The sequence below is a fragment of the Channa argus genome, chromosome 16 (assembly GCF_033026475.1).
Source record: "Channa argus isolate prfri chromosome 16, Channa argus male v1.0, whole genome shotgun sequence".
In the NCBI taxonomy this organism is placed as follows: Eukaryota; Metazoa; Chordata; class Actinopteri; order Anabantiformes; family Channidae; genus Channa; species Channa argus.
Window position 1 is genome coordinate 18,337,094 of NC_090212.1, and position 20,032 is coordinate 18,357,125.

A 20,032-nucleotide genomic window follows, 5' to 3' on the forward strand; every position below is an offset into this window, starting at 1 on the left:
CGCAAACACAGTGTGGCTCCGGGAATGAGAGACCGGGAGGGGGGAGGGAGGAGGAGGAGGAGGGAGGGAGAGGGACCTGTGGCTGAAGTGCACCGTAAACCTGAGCTGTGTGGCATTTCTCTCCAGTCCTCCTGTGAGACTCCTCCGCTCCGCTGCATGCACAGAGTCCCCTCTCTGTGAAAACTCCGCATGGGTGAGTTTGTGTTTCTGCTTGCTTTTGGAAGGTGGAGTAATAGTTGCGCCATTGCTTTCATGCTTTATAAGCCAATGTTATTAGAAGGAAATGTTAGGCGGACGCAAATGTTTCCATACACCTGCAAAACGCGCAAAGGCGGCGCGGGGCTGCTGTCAAGTTACTTTTGGGTTCATTATATTGTTTACCAAAAAAATAAATTAATTAATGACAACTTCCATGACCATATGTAAGATTTACGCAATTACGCTTCATTTAAAGGCACTGCAACAAAGTTTTGGATTTTGTGAAATGAAAGCAAAATCATTGTGTGTTACTTTAAACCAAGTGGCAGAGGAGCAGCACTGCAAACCGGGTTCGCTGTGCCAACTTTGGAGTATTTAAGGACAAATTTGTAGCAGCTTGGCTTTTATTAAAATATACATTTTGGTGTTTGAGGACGATTTATAGTCTTAACACTAAGCTGTTTCCAGTTGCAGCAATGGAGTGCCTCAAAAACTGCTGCAAGAACTTCATGAAGAAAAAGGGGAAGGAGCAGGAGAATCAAGGTATAGTGACACCTTGCATAGCTGCACCAGAGTCACTGACAGATGGTTTTATTTCTGACTGTGTACTTTCCTCCGTGTTCAAGTAATCACGCTGAAGATGCCTCCTAACATAGCAGCAGCACTCGGACATGAGCCAGATGAAGGGAAGAAGTGGGTCACTGAAGACTACCTCCTTTCCAAGCTGCCCCCTGATGGCAGAGAGGTGCCATTCGTCCTGCCCACCTTCAAGGCCTCCTACATCCAGCCCACAGGGTCAAGCTACCCCAGTTTACAGTCCGGGCTACAGAGTATGTACTTGAGTAATGGGCTGTGTGTTCTCCTGTTCTTTAAGGATTCATAATGTCTCTTAGGTCTTAACTGATTACACGAGCAAACAAGCTGTTAGTGTTGACTTAAAGGTTGGGTTGGTAAATAAATTCAAACCTATCTTCACAGTGTCTCTCACCACATAGAATACACAACATGTGTTATACTTGGGAGAAATGAACTGAAACATTTGCTTTATTTTGCGACTCGACGCTGAAGTTCCTGCCTTTTTAGGCTCTTTGTACTTTCGATTTTACTATTAGTTTCTCCAGACACGTTCACACAAATCATGAATGAGCAACACCTTGTTGCTGTTCGAGCCGTGTCCCATCAGGCCATTCACTGGCTGGATGTGCGTACAAAGTTCCCTGTTCAATGTCTGTTCAATGAAATCTGGCGTTTCGGAATTTGAAATTATGACGTGATCACTCCACAGAAGGTCAGTCAGTCAAGCAGCCTTCATATTGCAGCCCGGAGCACAAAGACACTGCTGGACGAAGGTCTAAGAACACATGTAATCGTGCCTCAACACATTTTACTCCACCCAAACCAAAGCAAGGCTGCATTGCACTGTCAAGGTTTCAACAGTCTGAATGCCTCATGCATCCAAGCTTCATTAAAATCAGCTCAGAGGTTACTGAAGTATAACCTTTCGTCTGATTGCAGACAAGTACCAGGATCCTGACTCTGAGTGAATAGCTGCCTTTTTTTTTTTTTTTTAAGTTTACAGGCTGAAAAGAACAGTTTGATGAAATGGAATCCTGCCGACCCTCAGCCCTGCTTTTTGTCTGCAGGTTCAGCACGGTGCACATATGCACAGAGGAAGGCGGAGCTGCTGGGCTCCACTCGCTTCGCCCACAGCCCAGAGTCCAGCTTCCATCGGGGTCAGATGGCTGAGTACGTCTCCCCCGGCTCGATGCGCCGAGACACAATGAAGAACAGAAAGTTGAGTCCACAAAGCCCAGGTAGCACAGTGCAGATCAAATCTAAATGTATTAAATAGAAAAACTGTTTAAAAAATGTTAATTTTATATTGTACAGAAACCTATTCAGGGTTGACATGAAAATCGTGCATTACACTCATTGGGGGATGATTAGAGTAAAATAGTGGCTAATATTTCTCATAAAATCCATCTCAGAAGAAACTTCATAATTGTGTGCAAGTCAAAAATCAACCATCTGCTCATTTATGTTATATTGTGCTGAGATGACTTTGTTGTGAATTGGTTCTATATAAATAAAGTTGAATTGAACTGATTTTAATTTGCCTGCAATTAAAAATACTTTTACGGTATAACCCACACGTAGCTCTGTGGCACTTTAAAGTTAAACCATCTTGGTGCTTCTCTCCAGGCTGGACTCTGAAGCCCGGCGGCCAGCAGCGACTGAGCAGCTCCATGTTTGACCTGTCCAGTCCTCAGAGTCACATGCAGGTGAGACTGTTCTGTATCTAATCTGTATTCAACAGCGTTTCTCACACTGTGTCAAACCGAGGCTAAATATAGTTTTACAGTTTCCGCTGTTCTCAGTTACATAGTGGAACATTGTAAACAAGCCAAATAAGCTGGTATTTTAATTTAAGGCTCAAAAAGTTGGGGATCCTTTGATCCTAAACAGAGAGAGGTGGACTGCTGGGTATGGAGGCCCAAATCTCACCTGAAGCATAAGTCAACCTTTAACCTTTAGTTTCACAGAGAACCAAAAAAACTAATATTATATGATTTTTTTTTATCAATTTGTTTACGCCTATTTAGTTTTTTGTGAGTATACTTTACTACTACGGAATAAACTCCAAGAGCTGCAATATTTTAGATATTTCTGCTACAACACTTTACCACAGTGCTACTGCATTGCTGTATGTCACATGGTATTCCAGCCGCTCTGATTCGCAAGGTACCTGCTCATTGTCTAGGATGAAGTGGTTTTTTTATCAGCAACACAACAAAGGAAACAATGAGTAACTGGGGGTGTGTTTCTTTGTCGTAAAAAGGATGTGGTGTTGTACGCCTGTGAACAATTCCTTATTACCCAACATGACTTGTCAAGGCTCTGTTACTAACAATCAGTGTAACCTCCCACCCAAATCCTCAATAACCATCAAGTTTTTTTTTATATCAAGAGATAAATGTCACCAGTACAGTATGTTGATGTCCGGGGTGACATGCACCACGAGTACAGCTAGTTCAATTAGTTCAAATGTTTAGCTTGGCAACATTATTAGCAAACAGCAAGTAATGAAAGCATATAAGGCTCAGCACCAGAGCAATAGATTTAATGGCAAACAAATAAATGGGGGTTTTCCAGATTATGGAATGAAAGGGCAGGTAAAGGTTTTAATATTAAGGGATAGATGTCGTTTGCAGATACTGGGAGGAAATGAGAGAAGACGATGTTGTGTAACTTTTATTAGCCGGTGTGGATTTACAGACGGCCGTGATGCTTTTAGACAGACTGAAATATCTCAGCCATTCACAGTTTGAAGAGAACAGATCTTAATAACATGAGTGCTCCCCTGACATTTTCGTTTAACGCCACCAGTAGGTCACAGCTTTTATTTAATCAGTGAAATATGTTAAAATGTGCTCGACCGATTGGTGCAAAAGTCAAGTTTGTCCTTTTGAGTGAACTGTCTGTACATCGGTTAAATGGATCGTCGTGAAATTCGCAGCAGAGATTCATGTCCTCTTCAGAAATCGATTGTGATCCTCTGACTTTTCAGATTTTGGTTAATTAATAATTACCTGCAGAACTGCAAATTCTTTTCGGCTGTTGTTCATATTTAAAAATTAACACACAAAGCAAAAATTCTGAACACAAATTGAGCGTGTGTTTTTGTGTGCCTGCGTGTGTTCACCTGCAGCGCTTCGACTCTGTCTCCAGCATCCTCAGCAGTACCTCGTCAAAGATGGGCTCCATTGAAAGCAGCCTGGGTAATTGAATACAGATTTGTCTTCATCCCTTCTCAAACATTCTGTTCAGTTCAAGTCTGTCTTTTCTTTGTGAGGAAACAAGAAAAAAAAAAAAAAGCTCTCTACACTCCTAGTCTGATTAAGATCACTGTACACTGTGCAAACATGAGAGGGCAGCCACACAAATCACTTCCAAATGTTTTCGCCACAATCCACCGTGCAGAATCAGAGATAAGCCTTCTTGCATTCAGATTGTATTATTGCAGGAATAGAAGCTGTTTTATTATAGTAAGATATAAATCATGGGCAGAACAATAAAGTTGTTCTTTTTTTGTTTGTAATTCATGTTGCATGTTGGTTTAACAAGTGTCACTGCTATAACAAAGTGGCACTCGTATTATGTACATGCACTCCAATATACCACACAACAATACTCCACAGTACTGCAGAGTTAGATCTTAATTCAGCTGTGTCTGTACAAAGAACCACGCCTTACTGTGAACCGCTTTAGTGGTTATATGAACACGTTTAAAGGGGAACATCAGGAAATTAACTACACAGCAAACCTTTGTAACTCTCCATCTGCAACCTTTTTTATTTACAGCATATCCTATTAGCTGTATGTGTTGTGATCCTGTTCCTCTCCTTCCCAAATGTTTCAGACTCCATCAACCTTTCTGGGGATGAGCACGAGCTGGGGAAGGTGTGCGTCCGGCTCAGTTACCAGGAGACACTGGAGCAGGTGTGGATCACCGTGGTTCAGGTGAGGTTACGCGCCAACAAAAACCTGCATTGTGCTCTTCCACTGCATTTCTCAATGGACCCTCTGTGTGTCCATAACACACAGGCCTCTGTTAGCTCCTCTCAATGCACTATTAACTGAGTCTTTGGGGAAAAAGGTTGTTCTTTAAGGAGTCCCTGATTGATGTTGTGACAGAGGGATCATTGTGCGTGAGGAAGTGTGTTGCACAATGTTGTACATTATAGTTGAACTTAGTTTAGTTTAATTTAGTTTAGTGCGGTTTGTTTTTTCCCTCAAATTGATTTGGTGCATATTTATAATTTTTCTACAGTATTTTGGAGTTTTTATTGCCTATCTCAGTGTCCTTTCTGCCAAGTAGAATCCCACTCCTGTTTGCTTTACAGCTATTTAGCCTAAAAATAGAGTCGACCTTCCTCAACTTTCTTTTTCCTCTTTTCTTATCAGTGTTCTGACCTCAACCTTCCTCAGCCTCTGCTTGCGGAACAACAAAAGGTTGGACTGAAAGGGATTATCACCGTTCCCAAACCCATACAGTTCAAGAGCTCAGTCAAGGATTACAGTCAGGTAATGAGGGACTGATAGACTTTTATGAAACCAAAATGTCATCGATGTATCTAATAAATAAAAATCCAGGTTGAAAGGAGCCCTGTGGAATCAAACTAAAGTTACTGTATGTCCTCACCAAAATTCACTGTGTGTTTCCTCAATGTCCAACACATAAGTGTCTAGATGTTTAGGATGTTTCCTTCCTCAAACGACATCAGCAAAGCAGCGGTGTATACTAATACTAGCTGTACATTACTGCCTGTTGACCACTGGATTAGTGGAATGGTGTGATTCCAGTGGTAGATCTGTTTTCGATGTCACCTGCATGCATGTGTGCATATGCATCTTTGTGATAAAGTTGTCCCTTTCAACACACATCTGGGACATTTTTACCAGCATTTCACTGCCTTTATTTTAAATATGTTGACTTTGGTATTAAAGTTTCACTTCCTAGAGGTATTATTATATTTCCAAAAGCTAAACACTTTGAATCCGTATCTTACCATTCTGCTCCTCTGCTCCTCAGGATGTGTTGTTTCTGGAAACCTTTGTGTTTGCGCTGCGCCTCCAGCAGTTGCGCTGCAGCGCGTTGGTGCTGCGGTTGCAGACGCACAACCCCAGGAAACGCACGGTGGCAGAGTGTGTCCTCTCCCTTCGACAGCTCGGTCCCCAGGAGACAGAGCACTGGCTCGACTTCAACCCTCCGTCCAAATCCTCGGTGAGCCTTCCCTTCACATGTTATGAGTCAGGCCTGTGGCACTTGGCCTGGTTTTTGTTTCCATTACCGTGTTTTTCTGTCACTGATAGTAAACATGAGCAAAAAGAAGAGTGGGAACATTTGCAAGGGGACTAAGAATTTATCATTTAGAAATTAGAAATGCGTCACCCGTCTTTAACCTGGTTGTGGTAAAGTTTTTCACAATGATCAATAGACAGATTTAATTGATGTCTGCCATGTTTTCATATTTTACAGCTCTTTTAAGGCATATTTCTGTCAAATGAAAATGTATCTAATGCAAATACTCTAGCGTACTGACATGCAACCAATGGTACTGAATGCATAATAATTTAATAATTTAATAATTTTTTTACTGACAAACACAATTCTTCAGCTACATTAACTAATCTGTGAGGCTTCATCTGGGCACCACCGGGCTTTGAGCTAAATGCTAACAAACTCACAACTTTACTTTGTTCACCTTCGTGGCAAAATGTCAGCACGCTGTCAGCATCTGCAACTTAACATTAAACAAAAAGTACAGCTGAGGCCGATGGGAATGATATTAATTGTGCAGATCTATGGCTAAAAAAAATTAACACCGGAAAACTGAAAGTTTGAGCAAAGCAACAGGTGACACATTGCAATTTACTGTGATTTCGATTATGATTGTTGGATACTTGCTAAGATGATTTTGCCAAAATCTGAAAAAGTCACAAATATAAGTCAGGAGATTGGCTAAATTTGCAGACTGTACTCTTTGGGGAACATGAATATTTGCAGCAACTCATATCAGTTATCCAAATTATTTCATTCTGCACCAGTATGGTAGACATAAACTTTTCTTAGTTTGTTTATTTTTATTTAATTTAATGAATGCATTTTGTTTTCACTGTTTAGTGAAACTGCTCTTGACTTCAACAAAGAAGGACTTGATCATGGAAACTCATACTGACTTCAGTACACACATGATACAAGTAGAGTTACATTATAGAGCTACAAGAAATCATAACAATGAATGATGTTTGCTGAGTCGGCAGCTCAGCCAGATAAAATAATCAGTGCTCGGTTTAATACCCCACATTCACAATGACTACTCAGAAATGGAGCAAATATTTTCACAATTCTGGGTTGTAGCAATTTGATGATACGGTCTTAGCCACTGTCCAGCTGTTGTGGTAAAACTCCGCATGTGGGAATGTCCTACACTTTTACTACTTGTCCATTTCCTTTGTTGGCCGCTGTCTTATATGACCCCCGTGTATGTGCAGAGTAAATAAGAGCGAAACCCTGTGCGTGTCTCATAAACTCTCCCATGATTGTAGCCCATTGGCATGTACTGTACCTCAGGCCTAACAGGACAATAAGGACGTTAAAGCAGACAATGTCTTGTTGCATAATCGAAAGGAAAAAGACAAAGGAAGAAACGGGAAACGGGATTTTAGTGAAGAGAAACAGCCACAGTGTGTATTCTGGAAATGACATGGAACATGGAAAATAGGTCAAACCTCAGACCATTTCACCAGCAAAGTGTTTTCTTTCTTTCTTTCTTTTTGATAAATGGATGCAGGCCTGCCGAGTGACAGTAAAATTTCAAATGTTTTTGCTCTTAGAGGACCAGACAGTGAATCATCGTCAGGTTCTCACTGGGACAATTTGATTCAGTCGGTGATTTTGCCCATTTGCTGAACACAAAAGCACCAAATTGTCCAAATCAATGTCACTCGGTGAAGGCTCTTAAGGGCCAAGACAGCTGAACTCATTAAAGTCTCAAACAAGACAAGAACAGTATCCGCTGATTTTTAAGACGAAGCAGTGCAGCTACCGGCCTACAAAAGAAAAAGAGCGTGGACATTTTGAATTATGATGCAAGTAAAATTATGACCACTTCGGAGTAACGCATTGGAATTAATTTGACTACCTCACACCACCACACCTTTTTTAGAATTAAGGGTTTTTCTTTTTTCTTTTAGAAATGAAAACAGGCGTTGATTATACTGGAGTTAATGGGCTATTCTGACTTTAAAAGAAGCAAAGGATTCACATTGTCAGAGTACAACAATACTGAGATAACAATGATGAGCTGTTGTGTAATTTACTCGTGGGCACATTTTTGTGCAAATCCATCAAAACATTGACAGATTTCTTTCTTTACCATAGTGGTCTTTGGCCAAATTAACATGCCCTGTGTCAGTGTATTAATAATGTATTTTTGTCCATCAGAATATCCAATTATTCAGTAGAAATTTCGATTGGTGTGACTAGGGTTGATAAAGGTTGAGTTGAGACACTCACAACACTTAGTAGGGCTATTGAAAGACTATAAATCTGGCTTGAAAGAAGGAAAAACCCAAAAACAACTTCAATTAATACACATGCTTGTATAACCCCACAGTCCATCTCTGACCTCAACCAAAGTGCTTCTCCTGCCTAAATGTAACCACACGCAAGAATCTGTAGTAACACTTTGACAGTCCTGGGACTTATTCATCATCATGGGCCCCGACCACTTCCTGGCTTTCTGTTATTAAATGAATGGCTTCAATATTTCTTTCATTCAAATGTTTACAAAGCTCTTAATGGACACTGCAGTGTATACATTCAGTTTGGGGCGGCAGTGGCTCAGTTGGTAGACCGGTTGCCCCCCGATCAGAGGGTCAGAGCTTTGCACCCCGCTCTTCCTCATCACATGTCGAAATGTCCCTGGGGAAGACGGCGAACTCCCAACCGCTGAATCCCCAGTGCTGGTCCCAATCCTGGCAGAAACTGGGGAGGGTTGTGTCAGGAAGGGCATCCAGTGTAAAAACTGTGCCAAATCAACCTGCAGACTAATGATCCGCTGTGGCGACCCTGAACTTACGCGATAAGCCGGAAGGACAAAAAAGAAATGTGTAATTATTGAGTTTATTTCCAACATCATCATCCACGTTGAAGACCCACATTTAACATTGTCCTGGTGTTAAGGGAAACAACAATTGACCTTGTGCAGAGCTGAGATCAAAGATTAAAAATATGAAACACCTAAAACTTCTTGTATGATGACACAACCTGATCAGCTGATGCACATTGCATGTTGGTCCTGCGTTTAAAAAGATCTGTTTGGATGATAATTAAAGGTCAAGTTGTTGTACCTTTAAATCCCAAGCCTCCTACAGCGCAGCTCCAATTGACACCTAACAGCTGTACTGACCGTTTACTCCGACTGTTCTGAAAGGGCTGCGATTATAGGTCAGAATGTCTTTTCGAAAGCCTGTAGCTGCTACAGTGCTGAGCCTGTTTCCAATTAGCGTGATCATGAGCATCTCTGGTGCTCCTTCTGCCGGTTTTCCTTCCACCAAACATGAAAAAAATCTTGAAAGATGGTAAAGGTAATTGATGAAAATACTACTACTAACAATAATTAAAATTCATTTGTGAAGTTCAAAGATTCTTCGTTTAGGCTACATCTGAAATTAATAATAATAATATCATATAACTGGATTTTGCCTTTCAGGTGTGCCACTCTGAGCTGCACCTCACCACCTGCTTCCAGCCGGTCAACGGACGCATCCAGCTCCAAGTGCTCGCCGCCCACAACCTGCCAGCATCTTCCTCCCCGCTCACCCAAGGTAAATGGATCTTGAAAATGACTTTTTGTCATTTGCCTCTTAACTAAAATTTGTAACTGTCAGTGAATCTTTGTCTACCCCACTGAAGGGTTTTTTGTCAGGGCGGAAATGCACCAGTTGGGGCAGGTGGCGATCAAGAAGAAGACTCGAGTGATGAAAGCCTCAGGGGGCCAGTGTCACTGGGAAGAGACGTTTCACTTCCTCCTGTCTGCTTTAGACCACGCCTGCTCGCTGTCAGTCAAGCTCTACAGCCGCAGCTCGGTCAGGAGGAAACATTGTCTGGGACAGGTGAGATGCTGCGATGCCTCACAGTTTATTAAAAAAAAATGAAAACCCAGTCATTCCACCATTGGCAGAATGTGTATTTACTCAAGTTCTGAACTTGAGTTGTTAAATTTCAATCTACTTTATACTCGGTACATTTTGGACTTTTTTGTTTTACAATATATTTATTAAGCTCCAGTTAAAGGGTATGTTGTATATTTTGAATATTTATACAAAATATAATCATCTATTAAAACTATTATATATGAATAAAACTATGATACATAAACACTGAAGAAATACTGGACTGGTTGATGCTGACTGCTTTATCTATGTGTTCTATATTTATTATATTTTATCAATTATTATTTCTATTCTGATGGTGGGCTTTTATTTCAGGTGATATTATAAGTAAAAAATCAAAGTCAAAGACGACACATTACAGTGAACTACTACGAAAAGACGTAGTATAATACAGAAGAGACAGGATGTTTTTCTATTACATGATTTTCAATACAAGCTGAAGTTTGACAAATGGATTTTTCTGAAAACCAAGAAGCTGTGGAAGGGACATGCAAGAGAGATGTGAGAGGGAAAAAAAGGAGGTTGGGAATAATAATTTCTGTGTTTTTATTTTTTCCAGCCTCCTTTTTTTTTTTTCCTCTCACATCCCGTAGAAAACAGACTCAGTAATGTCAAAACAAACTTTTGTAAAATTAGCCAATGTTGGCAAAAGTGGTGCAAAAGTTTGCATCTCCTTTATAAATGAATAAAGAGAATAGAAAATAACTTTCCGGATTTTCTGATGAAATCGCCTTTTTTAAGTAAATGTGCATTAAACATTGTCTATGTCTATATCATTGTCTATTTCAAATTAAAGGGGTTAGTAACCTTTGTACTCGGCTGTACTATAGGGCTGCAGCTGCTGCGCGGATGAATACTTGCTGATAAAAAACACTGGTTCGCCATAAGCTGCTGGTCATGTTTAAGTAATGCTACAGCACTGCAACCCTGTGAATTCCGATTTTTCTAAGACGAGGACTAGAAAACGCCTCATACAAACATGCTCTGGCGTTGACTTTAGGAAAGATTTGAAGTTTTCACACTTTCTGGCAGGTTCGGCTGGGATTTGACAGCCCCGTCCCAGAGGCTGTGGAGCAGTGGAAGGACACAATGGCCCATCCAGAGAAAGTAGTGGCAGCATGGCACAGGCTGAGCCCTTCCTAAACCTCATCTCATGACTTCCTCTTTACGCCATGAAGATGTCCAGCTGTGCCTGCTTGCTTTTCCAGACGCTCGGCCACAGTCCTGTACACTGCGTTGATCGATGACTGTAATTTCCTGAACATTCTTACAGAGGCTCCAGGTGCTCAGTGAACAGATGTAAACAGTGATTTTGAACAAAGTGTGATTATTTTAAAGAACAATAGAGCTCCTGCTTCAGTAACAGTGAATCACTTGCATAGCAATTAGCTGTATATATGCTACATTTCTAAGACATGTGCCTTGTGTATATAACTGCTTTTTAGTGAAAACCCTGTTTCAGCTGGTTAGCAAGTTTACAAGCAGAGAAAGTGAGCGTAAAACCAAACCTACTGTATTATCCTCTTTTCTCATATTGTATTAGGACAAAGAGATTAAGGCCGTCAATGTTCTATAAGCTGTTTCACGATTTGGATACACAGACGTCTTGGTAGCATCAGTGGACTGATAGGTTTTGTCTTTTTGTGCTATGTGTTGACAGTAAGAAAACTCTAAACTCACTTTAATTCCCTAAAAGGTGAACTACTGTGGAATGTTCCCCTAAACCTAATGTAACCTTATAGTATGTGTCTTCACTGTACAATACAGCAGCGCATGTATCAAATCCTAAAAGCACTTTTTAAAAATATGTATTTAACGTTTTAATGTTAAAAGTTTAGCGATTAAAAGTAGGTGTGATTGGTGTGTTAGTGTGTGTTTATTCCGTTGTTAAATAAAGAGTTTTACTGTTGATTAGTGCTGTTTAGTGTTGTTTAGAGGGACCCAGAAGTCCAAAAAAAATGTCAATGAAATATGTCTCCTGTTTGTGTCCAAGTGCCACATAGAAGGAAAAGGAGCCAAAGCCTTCAGCATGTAAATCATACAATTACGCACGTCTGCTGGGCTTGTAAAATGAGTCAACAACCATAAACCAGTGTGTCACCATGTCACTGTTTAAAGAGGATGCTACTGAAAAATTGAGAAATGGCAAAGCAAACAGAATAATTTAATAAAAAAAAAAAAAAAGGCAATTTAATGTCTACTGTATACAGGCAATGTCATCCTCAACATTTGAATGGTGGCTTTAGAAAATGGCATTTGCTGATTGAGGAGAAATCAATTTTCTGCAGCTGCAGCTATCTAAAAAGTTACCAACCACCTTCTTCTTTTCAGGCAGTCACGTAAACATGAAGTCATATTTGGTGCCGTTGTACGGTTTGGGTCTAAAGCCTCAGGTTTATCACACACAGGATCCGGTTTCCCTTTCAGTCTCATAAAGCATGGGACTGACCAACAACGTGCTCTGTGTAATCAGCTGTGGACGTGGACACACAAACACACCCAACCAACAATAAGCCTGTGGACCAAGAAAACAGAGCCTGGCGAGTGTTTGTGTTTTAAGTGTGTGACCAAGACAACCAGGCAACCCACGTGAGCTGACCTGCGTCACAACCCTTCATATCCTGGCGTGCCAAAACACCATCATCTTTTCTTACGTAATTTCTGTTTGATTTATGGTTAATGTTACACAGAGGGCATTCCAGACACACCCTAACACTCAGCTCCCTGCTCGGAGCAGTTTGTTTGACTCTGACTTAAAAAAGGTGTTTGAGACTCAGAAACAGGATTTGGGGTTATTGTTTCCTTTATGTGGTTAACAGATTCTTTTCCCGACGCTCATCTAGCTCGTTGCCACACTGTGTTTGCAGCACATTCCAGCTCTCATAAAACTGTGTGTGCAGGTTCCTTCACCTGGGAAACATCATGTAAGGTCTTTAGGGGTTTATCCTGCAGAGAAGAGTGCCATCGGCTTCTTTTCTTATTATACGAAAGTCCTTGGCTTTCAGGCCAAATAGAGGGCTGTATCCTTTTTCATGGCTAGTAATCCACTAAGCTTAATAAAACTCACTGACTAAGTGTTGGAAATACTTCAGAAGTCCTTAAAGGAAAGTAATATTAAATGCTGTCATTGATCACATTACCGATAATGATTTCCCCTAACTGACATTTTTAACTCATTCAACATTCAGCTCTCTCTGATGACATTTCCAGGTGTAATAGCAGCATTAGGGCAAACAGAAATTGGGTCACATATTGTGATGTGGGTGAATAGGTACACCTGAGGTTGTGCTGGAGCTGATTTGGTGCTGCTGTGCAATGTTGCTGCAAATCTGGCTGCAAATTGATCAGTCCGGCGAATGCAGAGGCCAATGCTGCATCAACATTCTGACGTAATTACCTCTAGTGGGAGACATTTTGCTTTTCAACCAGAAGGTTCATTAGCCTGTGAGCGGCATAACCGATTGCTTGGTTTTCAGTGACTTTGAAATTCTATCTGGACACTGGGAAGCCCCTGCTAAAACATTTGCCATTCTTTCTAAACCATTCCTGAGATGTCTTTGTACACACATACACCCCCAGAACACCAGCTTTGTGAATGGTATTCCTCTCCTCACAGGCAGAGGTTTTTTTTTTTCCTACCACACGTAGTTTTGTGAAGAATGAAAAAATAATTCACATTTGGTCTTATCAGACCACATAATCTTGTTCCAAAGCTCATTTGGTTTGTTCACACGCTTCTTAGCAGACTCCAAGAGTGCTGCCTTATGTCTACAAGTCAAAAATTGGCTTCCCGCCTTGCTGTTCTCCAAAATAACAAACTAGGTTTGTGCAGACTTGGCTTCACTTATTCCGGTTGACTGTAAGGACTTCGTTTGTTTTTGGATTTTAACGTGGCTCGCAAGGAGGTTTCCTAGTGCCTCATTCAGTTATTTTTCTTGTTTTTTCACTTCTTAGAAGAGTCTTAGTGTGTTCCTGTTTCTTCCGTTACGGAATCATGGTCTTTTCAGTTGGTCCTACTTACCTAGGGCATTTTTCAAAGGGAGGCATCTCACCTGTTACTGTACAACTAGTCCTAGTATGGCATTTTTCTAATAATATGTCCCATTGAAACATCCCGGTGGTGCAGTGAGTTAGCACAGCAACGAAACACTGAAAGCAGAGCAGCAAATAGACATAGTTATAACGCTTTATCGCGGGTTAGTCCAGTGAATTCCACTCTGTCAGCATCTCGCTGTCAGATTCATAAGCGGAGGCCTCATTTTTCTGTTCTGCCACTGGGAGGCATCAAAGTCAGAAATGTTCTAATCTAACAAATAGTGGTGTGAACAGCATGTCATAGTTTTATTATTATTGCCACGAATCAGTTTAAAATAATAACAATACATTGTATTTAATGTAAGTAAATGCACTTATTATTTGTTATGTTTCTTCCCTTTAAGGTGCCAGAGGGACTGCAGATGAAAATGAGCTTTGAGGTAATTCTGGTGCATTGCATCAAATGGAAACATTTATGTCTATTTTTGCACAAGGTCTCTTTTAAATTAATCTCAATAAACAAATCATTAAAAGAAGCATGTTTTCAGCACAGCAAATTTAAAAAAGAGCTTGGAAAAGGAGCAATTTGTTGCAGAAGCAGCACTTTATTTCATGTCGACCAGCCTCAGAATTCTCATTAATCTGTGCATCTTAACGTTTGAAGTGGACCTGAACCCAGCTGCTCTCCTATTGGGTGCAGCTGCTGCAGAAAGGAGGCCTGTGGTCGACCACCGACTGCTGGTCTTTAATGAAAATGCGATTTAATAAAGTCTGTAAATCTGTTTGGAGGATGTTCCCCACAGCTTCATCTCCAGGATCGGAATTCTTCACATACCGAAAGTGATGGAGAATGAAGTTGTTGTGAGTAACAAACAAGTGACGACACGGTGCCTGTTCTTCAACCAAAACCTCCTGAGACACGCTGACGGAGTGAGTACGCCCTCATGTGATAACGGTGTGAAATTGCCGGATTAGAAATCCCACTCGGTGGGGAGCAAGGCGTGTCTGTGTGGGTGTGAGTGACACATTCAATGACGCAGAAACTCCCCTTTTACATTTAAACCTGAGCAGGTGATAGGCGAAGCTCATTTGCTGCGATCACACTGAACAGTATGGATACAGACAACGGCAGCACCATTCTAAGAGAGGGATTCCTGGTGAAAAGGGTAAGAGGTTATTGGGATATATAGACTAATGCTGGAGATTTTAGTCAGTCTATGTGAGGGATTCTTATCCTTTCTTATGATCCGTTTACAGGGTCATGTTGTGCACAACTGGAAGGCGCGCTGGTTTGTGCTGATGCCAGACAAGCTGCTGTATTACAAATACGAAGGAGGCAAGAGGGACTCGTCTCAGAGGGGGAAAATCCTGCTGAAGGACTGCGCGCTTACCTGTCCTTTCCTCGAGTATGAAAATCGTCCGGTGAGTTTTTACTTTAGAGCGCTTTTACTTGAAATTCAGTTATTTGCTGAAAACGCTTCAAATGCGCGTACTTACATCAGCACAGTCACAGCCTCCACTGAAGTTTGAATCCAGTGTTTTCCATTGTGCGTGCTGTTCGTGTTGCTTCACTTTTGGCTCTGTGGTTCTTTCACGCTTGATGACACAACACACAGCCCCAGGTTACTGTTTTGTCAGGACCTGATCTCCATCACATACCAACATGTACAACGTGTACAAGTTTTTTGCGCATTCATCATTTTCTGTAATTTTACAGCCTCACTGATTTAAAAAAAACAAAAACAAAAACAAAGAGCTTCTTTATGTATTTTTTAATAGCAGGTGTTCAAGCTCCAAACAGCGAATGGGGTGGATCATTTTCTGGAGGCTTGTTCTCGAGAGGAGCGAGATGAATGGGCGGCTGACATCTCTGCAGCCGTTGACAAGCTGCGGACGGCTGACGGCAACAAGTCGGCGAACAACAAAGGCAAAGCCGGATCCAGGTTAAACAACATTGATCTCAGGTAACGAACCATCTCCCCCAGCTGTGCCCCTGAGTTAAAGCTTGTCCTGCCTCAGCCTGTTTCTGTGAATCTCTTCCTCTCTCAAGTTTTTTTTTTTCTCTTTGTCACAGCAAAGTGCTGGACTCCATGTATGATGTCCACAGTGGTATCAGGATGAGCAACCACACGGAGCAGGGCGGCACTTACAGCAACTGTTTCTCAGGTGAGCATTTGAAACATCAGCGCATATGTTTACATCCACCTCCTGACTTTATGTGCCGAACACATGTCTGCTTCCACATCACGTGTTCATACCTGAATAACTTGCAGACGATATTCTGTACATGCGGTGTCTATGTAGGTTCAGAGGTGGTGGACTGGCTGGTGTTTATGCAGCTTGCTTTGAACCGTGTGGAGGCTGTGACGCTGGCCTCTGCCCTGCTGGAGGAGGGTTTCCTGCGACCTGTTGGCGTGAGGAGCCTGGAGGCTCAACGCACCGCCGGGCTCAGTGAGCAGTTCATGGATGACTCCTGTGCACTGTACAGCTTTGTGAGTAGCAATGACCTTTGACACCTTAGTGCTGCACCGTACCACGCCACAAATATCTACGTGCATTATACACAGAACTTCATTGTTTATCCCTTTGTCATGGGGATCTTTAATCACAGTCTGACAGCCTGAAGAAGAGAGGCTGCGTGAAGGCAGAGATGTCGTTGTCCGCAGTGGAGCTGAGTGGGAAAGTGATCAAGAGAGGATACCTGCTGAAACAGGTAAACACATCTCACTATGTCAGGATGCTTAACATAATATTTAGCTCATATTTAAAACAGAAAAATTTGAACTATTCTCAATATGGAAACTTATGTGATGACCATTGTCCATCAACAAGAAATAAAAGAGTTAATGCAGAGCACAGCACAGAGGTCACAGTGAGGGTCAGGGCCTGATCTGGTTTCACCTCTAGCCCCCAGTGAATTCATGTGTCAAATACAATCAAACATCCTTTACGAAGGGTTTACTAACAGTAAATTATAGCTTTATGTTTTATAGATCAAATATAACCAATTATTAATGTCAGCATTTGAGTTGCAAAGTTGTAAAATGCTCTTGCGTCGATTTTACAGCTGCTTGCAAAGTAAGAAGTTTTTTTTTTTTACAAGCTGGCAATGCCTGCTTTTAACACCTTATAACTTATAAAGCTTTGTTAAATGTTTCCATTAACTGACTCTGTTGTAAGTTATAACCCTTTTATAACGTGTGCTTTCTATATTATGACATAGATTACGTTTGGATTAAATTTATACCAACACGTCTCACTTTTTCAAACACAGGGACACAGAAGGAAAAACTGGAAGGTGCGGCTGTTTGTGCTGCGTTCGGAGCCTGCATTCCTTCACTATTATGATCCCACTAAGGTGAGTGTGCAGGACACGCTATGAACGTAAAAGCCAGCGCTTTCAGCTTGTAATGTTAAACGGGAAAGAAATCTGAGGTGTGTATTTTTCTACAGTATGAAAACTACAAATACAAACACAAGACAGAGTGGGTGTTAAAGCAGACAAAGCAGTTGTTTTGTTTGCCCCTGCCTCACTTCATGACTCTGAAGTCATCGGGATTCATGATTCATTATAGCTGTAATTTCTCAGTAATCTGTCTTGACTCGACCTCATCCAGTTCCTGTCTCACATCACTTATTAGGATGACATCAGCCCCGTTGGCGGCTTCTCACTGCGAGGCTGTCTGGTTTCTTCTCTGGAAGATAATGGAGTTCCCTCAGGTGAGTCACTGGCTCAAAGTCCAACAAATAATTATAAGATAGGTAAGTAAGGCATTGGAAAGGAACAGATTTACTTTACAGTTTTTATCAGGAAACATTCACTCATGGTGCACACGTACAAATATTTGCTGATATTCTGTATTTGCCTTATAATCTTAAAAATTAAAAGCGAAAGCCAGAAATGATTTCATCCTATACTTACAAATATTGTGTGCAAAGCCAGAGCCTGGAACATACTTCTCTGTGCCACAGAACTGTATTATTGTCTAAAACTATTAAAAAAACACCAATGAGCTCCATTGTTGCACATGGTGACACTGGTTCTGTGGTTTATTGTGAGTGAAATCCTCCTCTTACAGTCCAGTTAGTGTATCATTAGACGACCATATGTGGGTTAGTCTTCAGATGAAAATAGTCCCAGTGTTAAATTTTTAAATTCTATTTGTGTAAAACTACAGCGCCCAGCCACTTGGGGAAATTGTTTTTTTTTTTTTCAGTTTTAATTTTTAAAAGTCCCTATGTGTAAAGAGCTTTGTTTTATGTTTTCTCACCTATGTTCCCATCCTAATGTTTCCTTTCCACTCTGTATAGGTGTGAAAGGCAATATTCAAGGCAACCTGTTCAAAATCATCACTCAGTCAGACACACGCTACTTCATCCAGGCTCCGAGTCACCAGGAGAAGATGGACTGGATTGAGGCGATCAGAAAGCACACATAGAGCAGTGGATCCAGGTTCATCATCAACTTTTTAACTTATTAAATAGACTGAAGACAGAATTGACATCAACTTGTAGCAACAAACTGAGAACATGCAAGATAAACGAAAGTTTTTTTCTTGGTTATGCAGTAATAGTATTGATATCATGTAAAATAGTCTCATTTCTAGCCTGAGTTTCCTGTATTTTGAAGCTGTATTATGGGTTATGAAAACCCAATGAGCGTAGCATTTTTGTTGATGCAATTTAAATGTTTGTTTGTTTTGCAATCTTTTTACAGTATTAAAAGTGATTTTTTTTTATTTTTTTGACTATTCTCAATGGTGGATTTTTTTTTTTACAGCTTCATACAACAGAGGTGCAAAATACACTACAGATGGTCTGTGCAAAGTACTGTACAGACCGTGTACAAATCTACTTTATGTAAAGGTGTAGTTACTATTTAGTTTTCAAATATAAATTTAGATTTAAAACAACATACACATATTGATAAACATATTAGTTTTAGTGTATGTAGAGAATTCTTTGCCAAGTTTCAAATTAGAAACATTTTCCCTCTATCTTTAAAAAATGGTTTGGTTTAAATTAAAGGTTTAGAGACAAATTTGTATCCACGGACAGACTGTGACACAGACCATCCCTCCTTTAGTGTCACTTTGTCTCTTTAGTTGTTTTACATTTAGATTTGTGTCTTCGTGGTTGTTTTGCAGTTAGATTTAGACATTTTTTTTTGTCTCTGTGGTTGTTGTGCATCTCTTTTAGGTGATTTTGCATTTCTTTTTAGTGCTTTTATGCCTTTTTATGGTCATTCTGCATCTTGCTGAAGTTTTTATTTCCATTCTGCTAGTTTAACATTTAATTATGGTAGTTTTGCTTCTTTTTTAATTACTTTGTAACTCCAGGACCTCCCTGTGAAGTAATCCAGCAATGAAAGTATTCAATATTTTGGCATAAATTACTCAAGAATGATTTGCGTAGTAGACAATTCTTTACCTTTGCTTATTTACATTTACGTTCTTGTAATGTTAATAGTTTGGGTACATTTTGCTTATAATTTGTTTTCACTTTTACTGAATTGGGATTTTAAATGCATGACTTTTACTTGTAGTGTTTTTTTTTCAGTTTTCAAAAATTCTTAAATCTAAATATTTTTCCTGTAACTCTTTTTTTAAAAAAAAAAAACATCTTTCATTGTTTAATTTTTATTTGACCCAGCCCAAAAATATATTACCAGATTTGTATTTTTTTATACCCCTGGAAAGTATTGTGAAAATGTGAAATGATACAGAATTCTGTTTGCCAGTGATCTTTACTGTGTTTTTCTGTGGTTGAATTTTATCAGTGAAAAGTGCAGAAATCTGGGTTTTTTTTTATTTTTTATATGCTACACTTACATAATGTAAGTTAAAGATCTGACAGCTAGAGGAAGCACAAGTAGAGACAGGAAAAACCTAAGGAGATATTTCTCAAAGTCGTGGTGTTTTGGTTGAAGCTGGCTTGAGGCGCTCCCTGCAATCACATACAGACACTCCCACTGAGCAAGCTGAGTGGAGCCTTTATCGGAATGAGTCAAGCTGAGCTGGTGTTGGTTTTAGAGCCTTGTTCATTGGAAACATGCCTG

The 20,032-nt window shown here is 40.4% G+C and overlaps 2 protein-coding genes across 3 annotated transcripts; both read left to right on the forward strand.

The window, feature by feature from the left end:
- The first annotated feature begins 47 nt into the window (after positions 1-47).
- On the forward strand, positions 48-11,848 carry LOC137100978 (tandem C2 domains nuclear protein). Its single transcript, XM_067478736.1, has 12 exons — positions 48-193; positions 667-741; positions 825-1,028; positions 1,842-2,012; positions 2,401-2,480; positions 3,908-3,977; positions 4,619-4,719; positions 5,164-5,283; positions 5,792-5,983; positions 9,477-9,591; positions 9,680-9,879; positions 10,972-11,848. Exons 1-12 carry the CDS (start codon positions 190-192, stop codon positions 11,080-11,082), a joined length of 1,443 nt encoding a protein of 480 aa, XP_067334837.1. The 5' UTR covers positions 48-189; the 3' UTR covers positions 11,083-11,848.
- Positions 11,849-14,983: 3,135 nt separating this feature from the next.
- Positions 14,984-19,717, forward strand: plek2 (pleckstrin 2). Of its 2 annotated transcripts, none has more exons than XM_067478746.1 (9): positions 14,984-15,140; positions 15,232-15,396; positions 15,754-15,938; positions 16,049-16,140; positions 16,279-16,466; positions 16,586-16,687; positions 17,249-17,332; positions 17,616-17,694; positions 18,286-19,717. In XM_067478746.1, exons 1-9 carry the CDS (start codon positions 15,087-15,089, stop codon positions 18,411-18,413), a joined length of 1,077 nt encoding a protein of 358 aa, XP_067334847.1. In that variant the 5' UTR covers positions 14,984-15,086; the 3' UTR covers positions 18,414-19,717. The 2 variants fall into 2 exon arrangements, with proteins under 2 accessions (XP_067334847.1, XP_067334848.1); XM_067478747.1 differs by having other exon boundaries at positions 15,757-15,938.
- Positions 19,718-20,032: the final 315 nt, after the last annotated feature.

Excerpts from the sequence above, each read along its gene's own strand:
- plek2 (XM_067478746.1), top strand. The coding sequence starts at position 15,087 with ATGGATACAGACAACGGCAGCACCATTCTAAGAGAGGGATTCCTGGTG. Across the intron at positions 17,333-17,615 it reads ACTATTATGATCCCACTAAG|GATGACATCAGCCCCGTTGG; the intron begins GTGAGTGTGCAG and ends ATCACTTATTAG. Across the intron at positions 17,695-18,285 it reads AGATAATGGAGTTCCCTCAG|GTGTGAAAGGCAATATTCAA; the intron begins GTGAGTCACTGG and ends CACTCTGTATAG.
- LOC137100978 (XM_067478736.1), top strand. Across the intron at positions 2,013-2,400 it reads GTTGAGTCCACAAAGCCCAG|GCTGGACTCTGAAGCCCGGC; the intron begins GTAGCACAGTGC and ends GCTTCTCTCCAG. Across the intron at positions 5,984-9,476 it reads ACCCTCCGTCCAAATCCTCG|GTGTGCCACTCTGAGCTGCA; the intron begins GTGAGCCTTCCC and ends TTTGCCTTTCAG.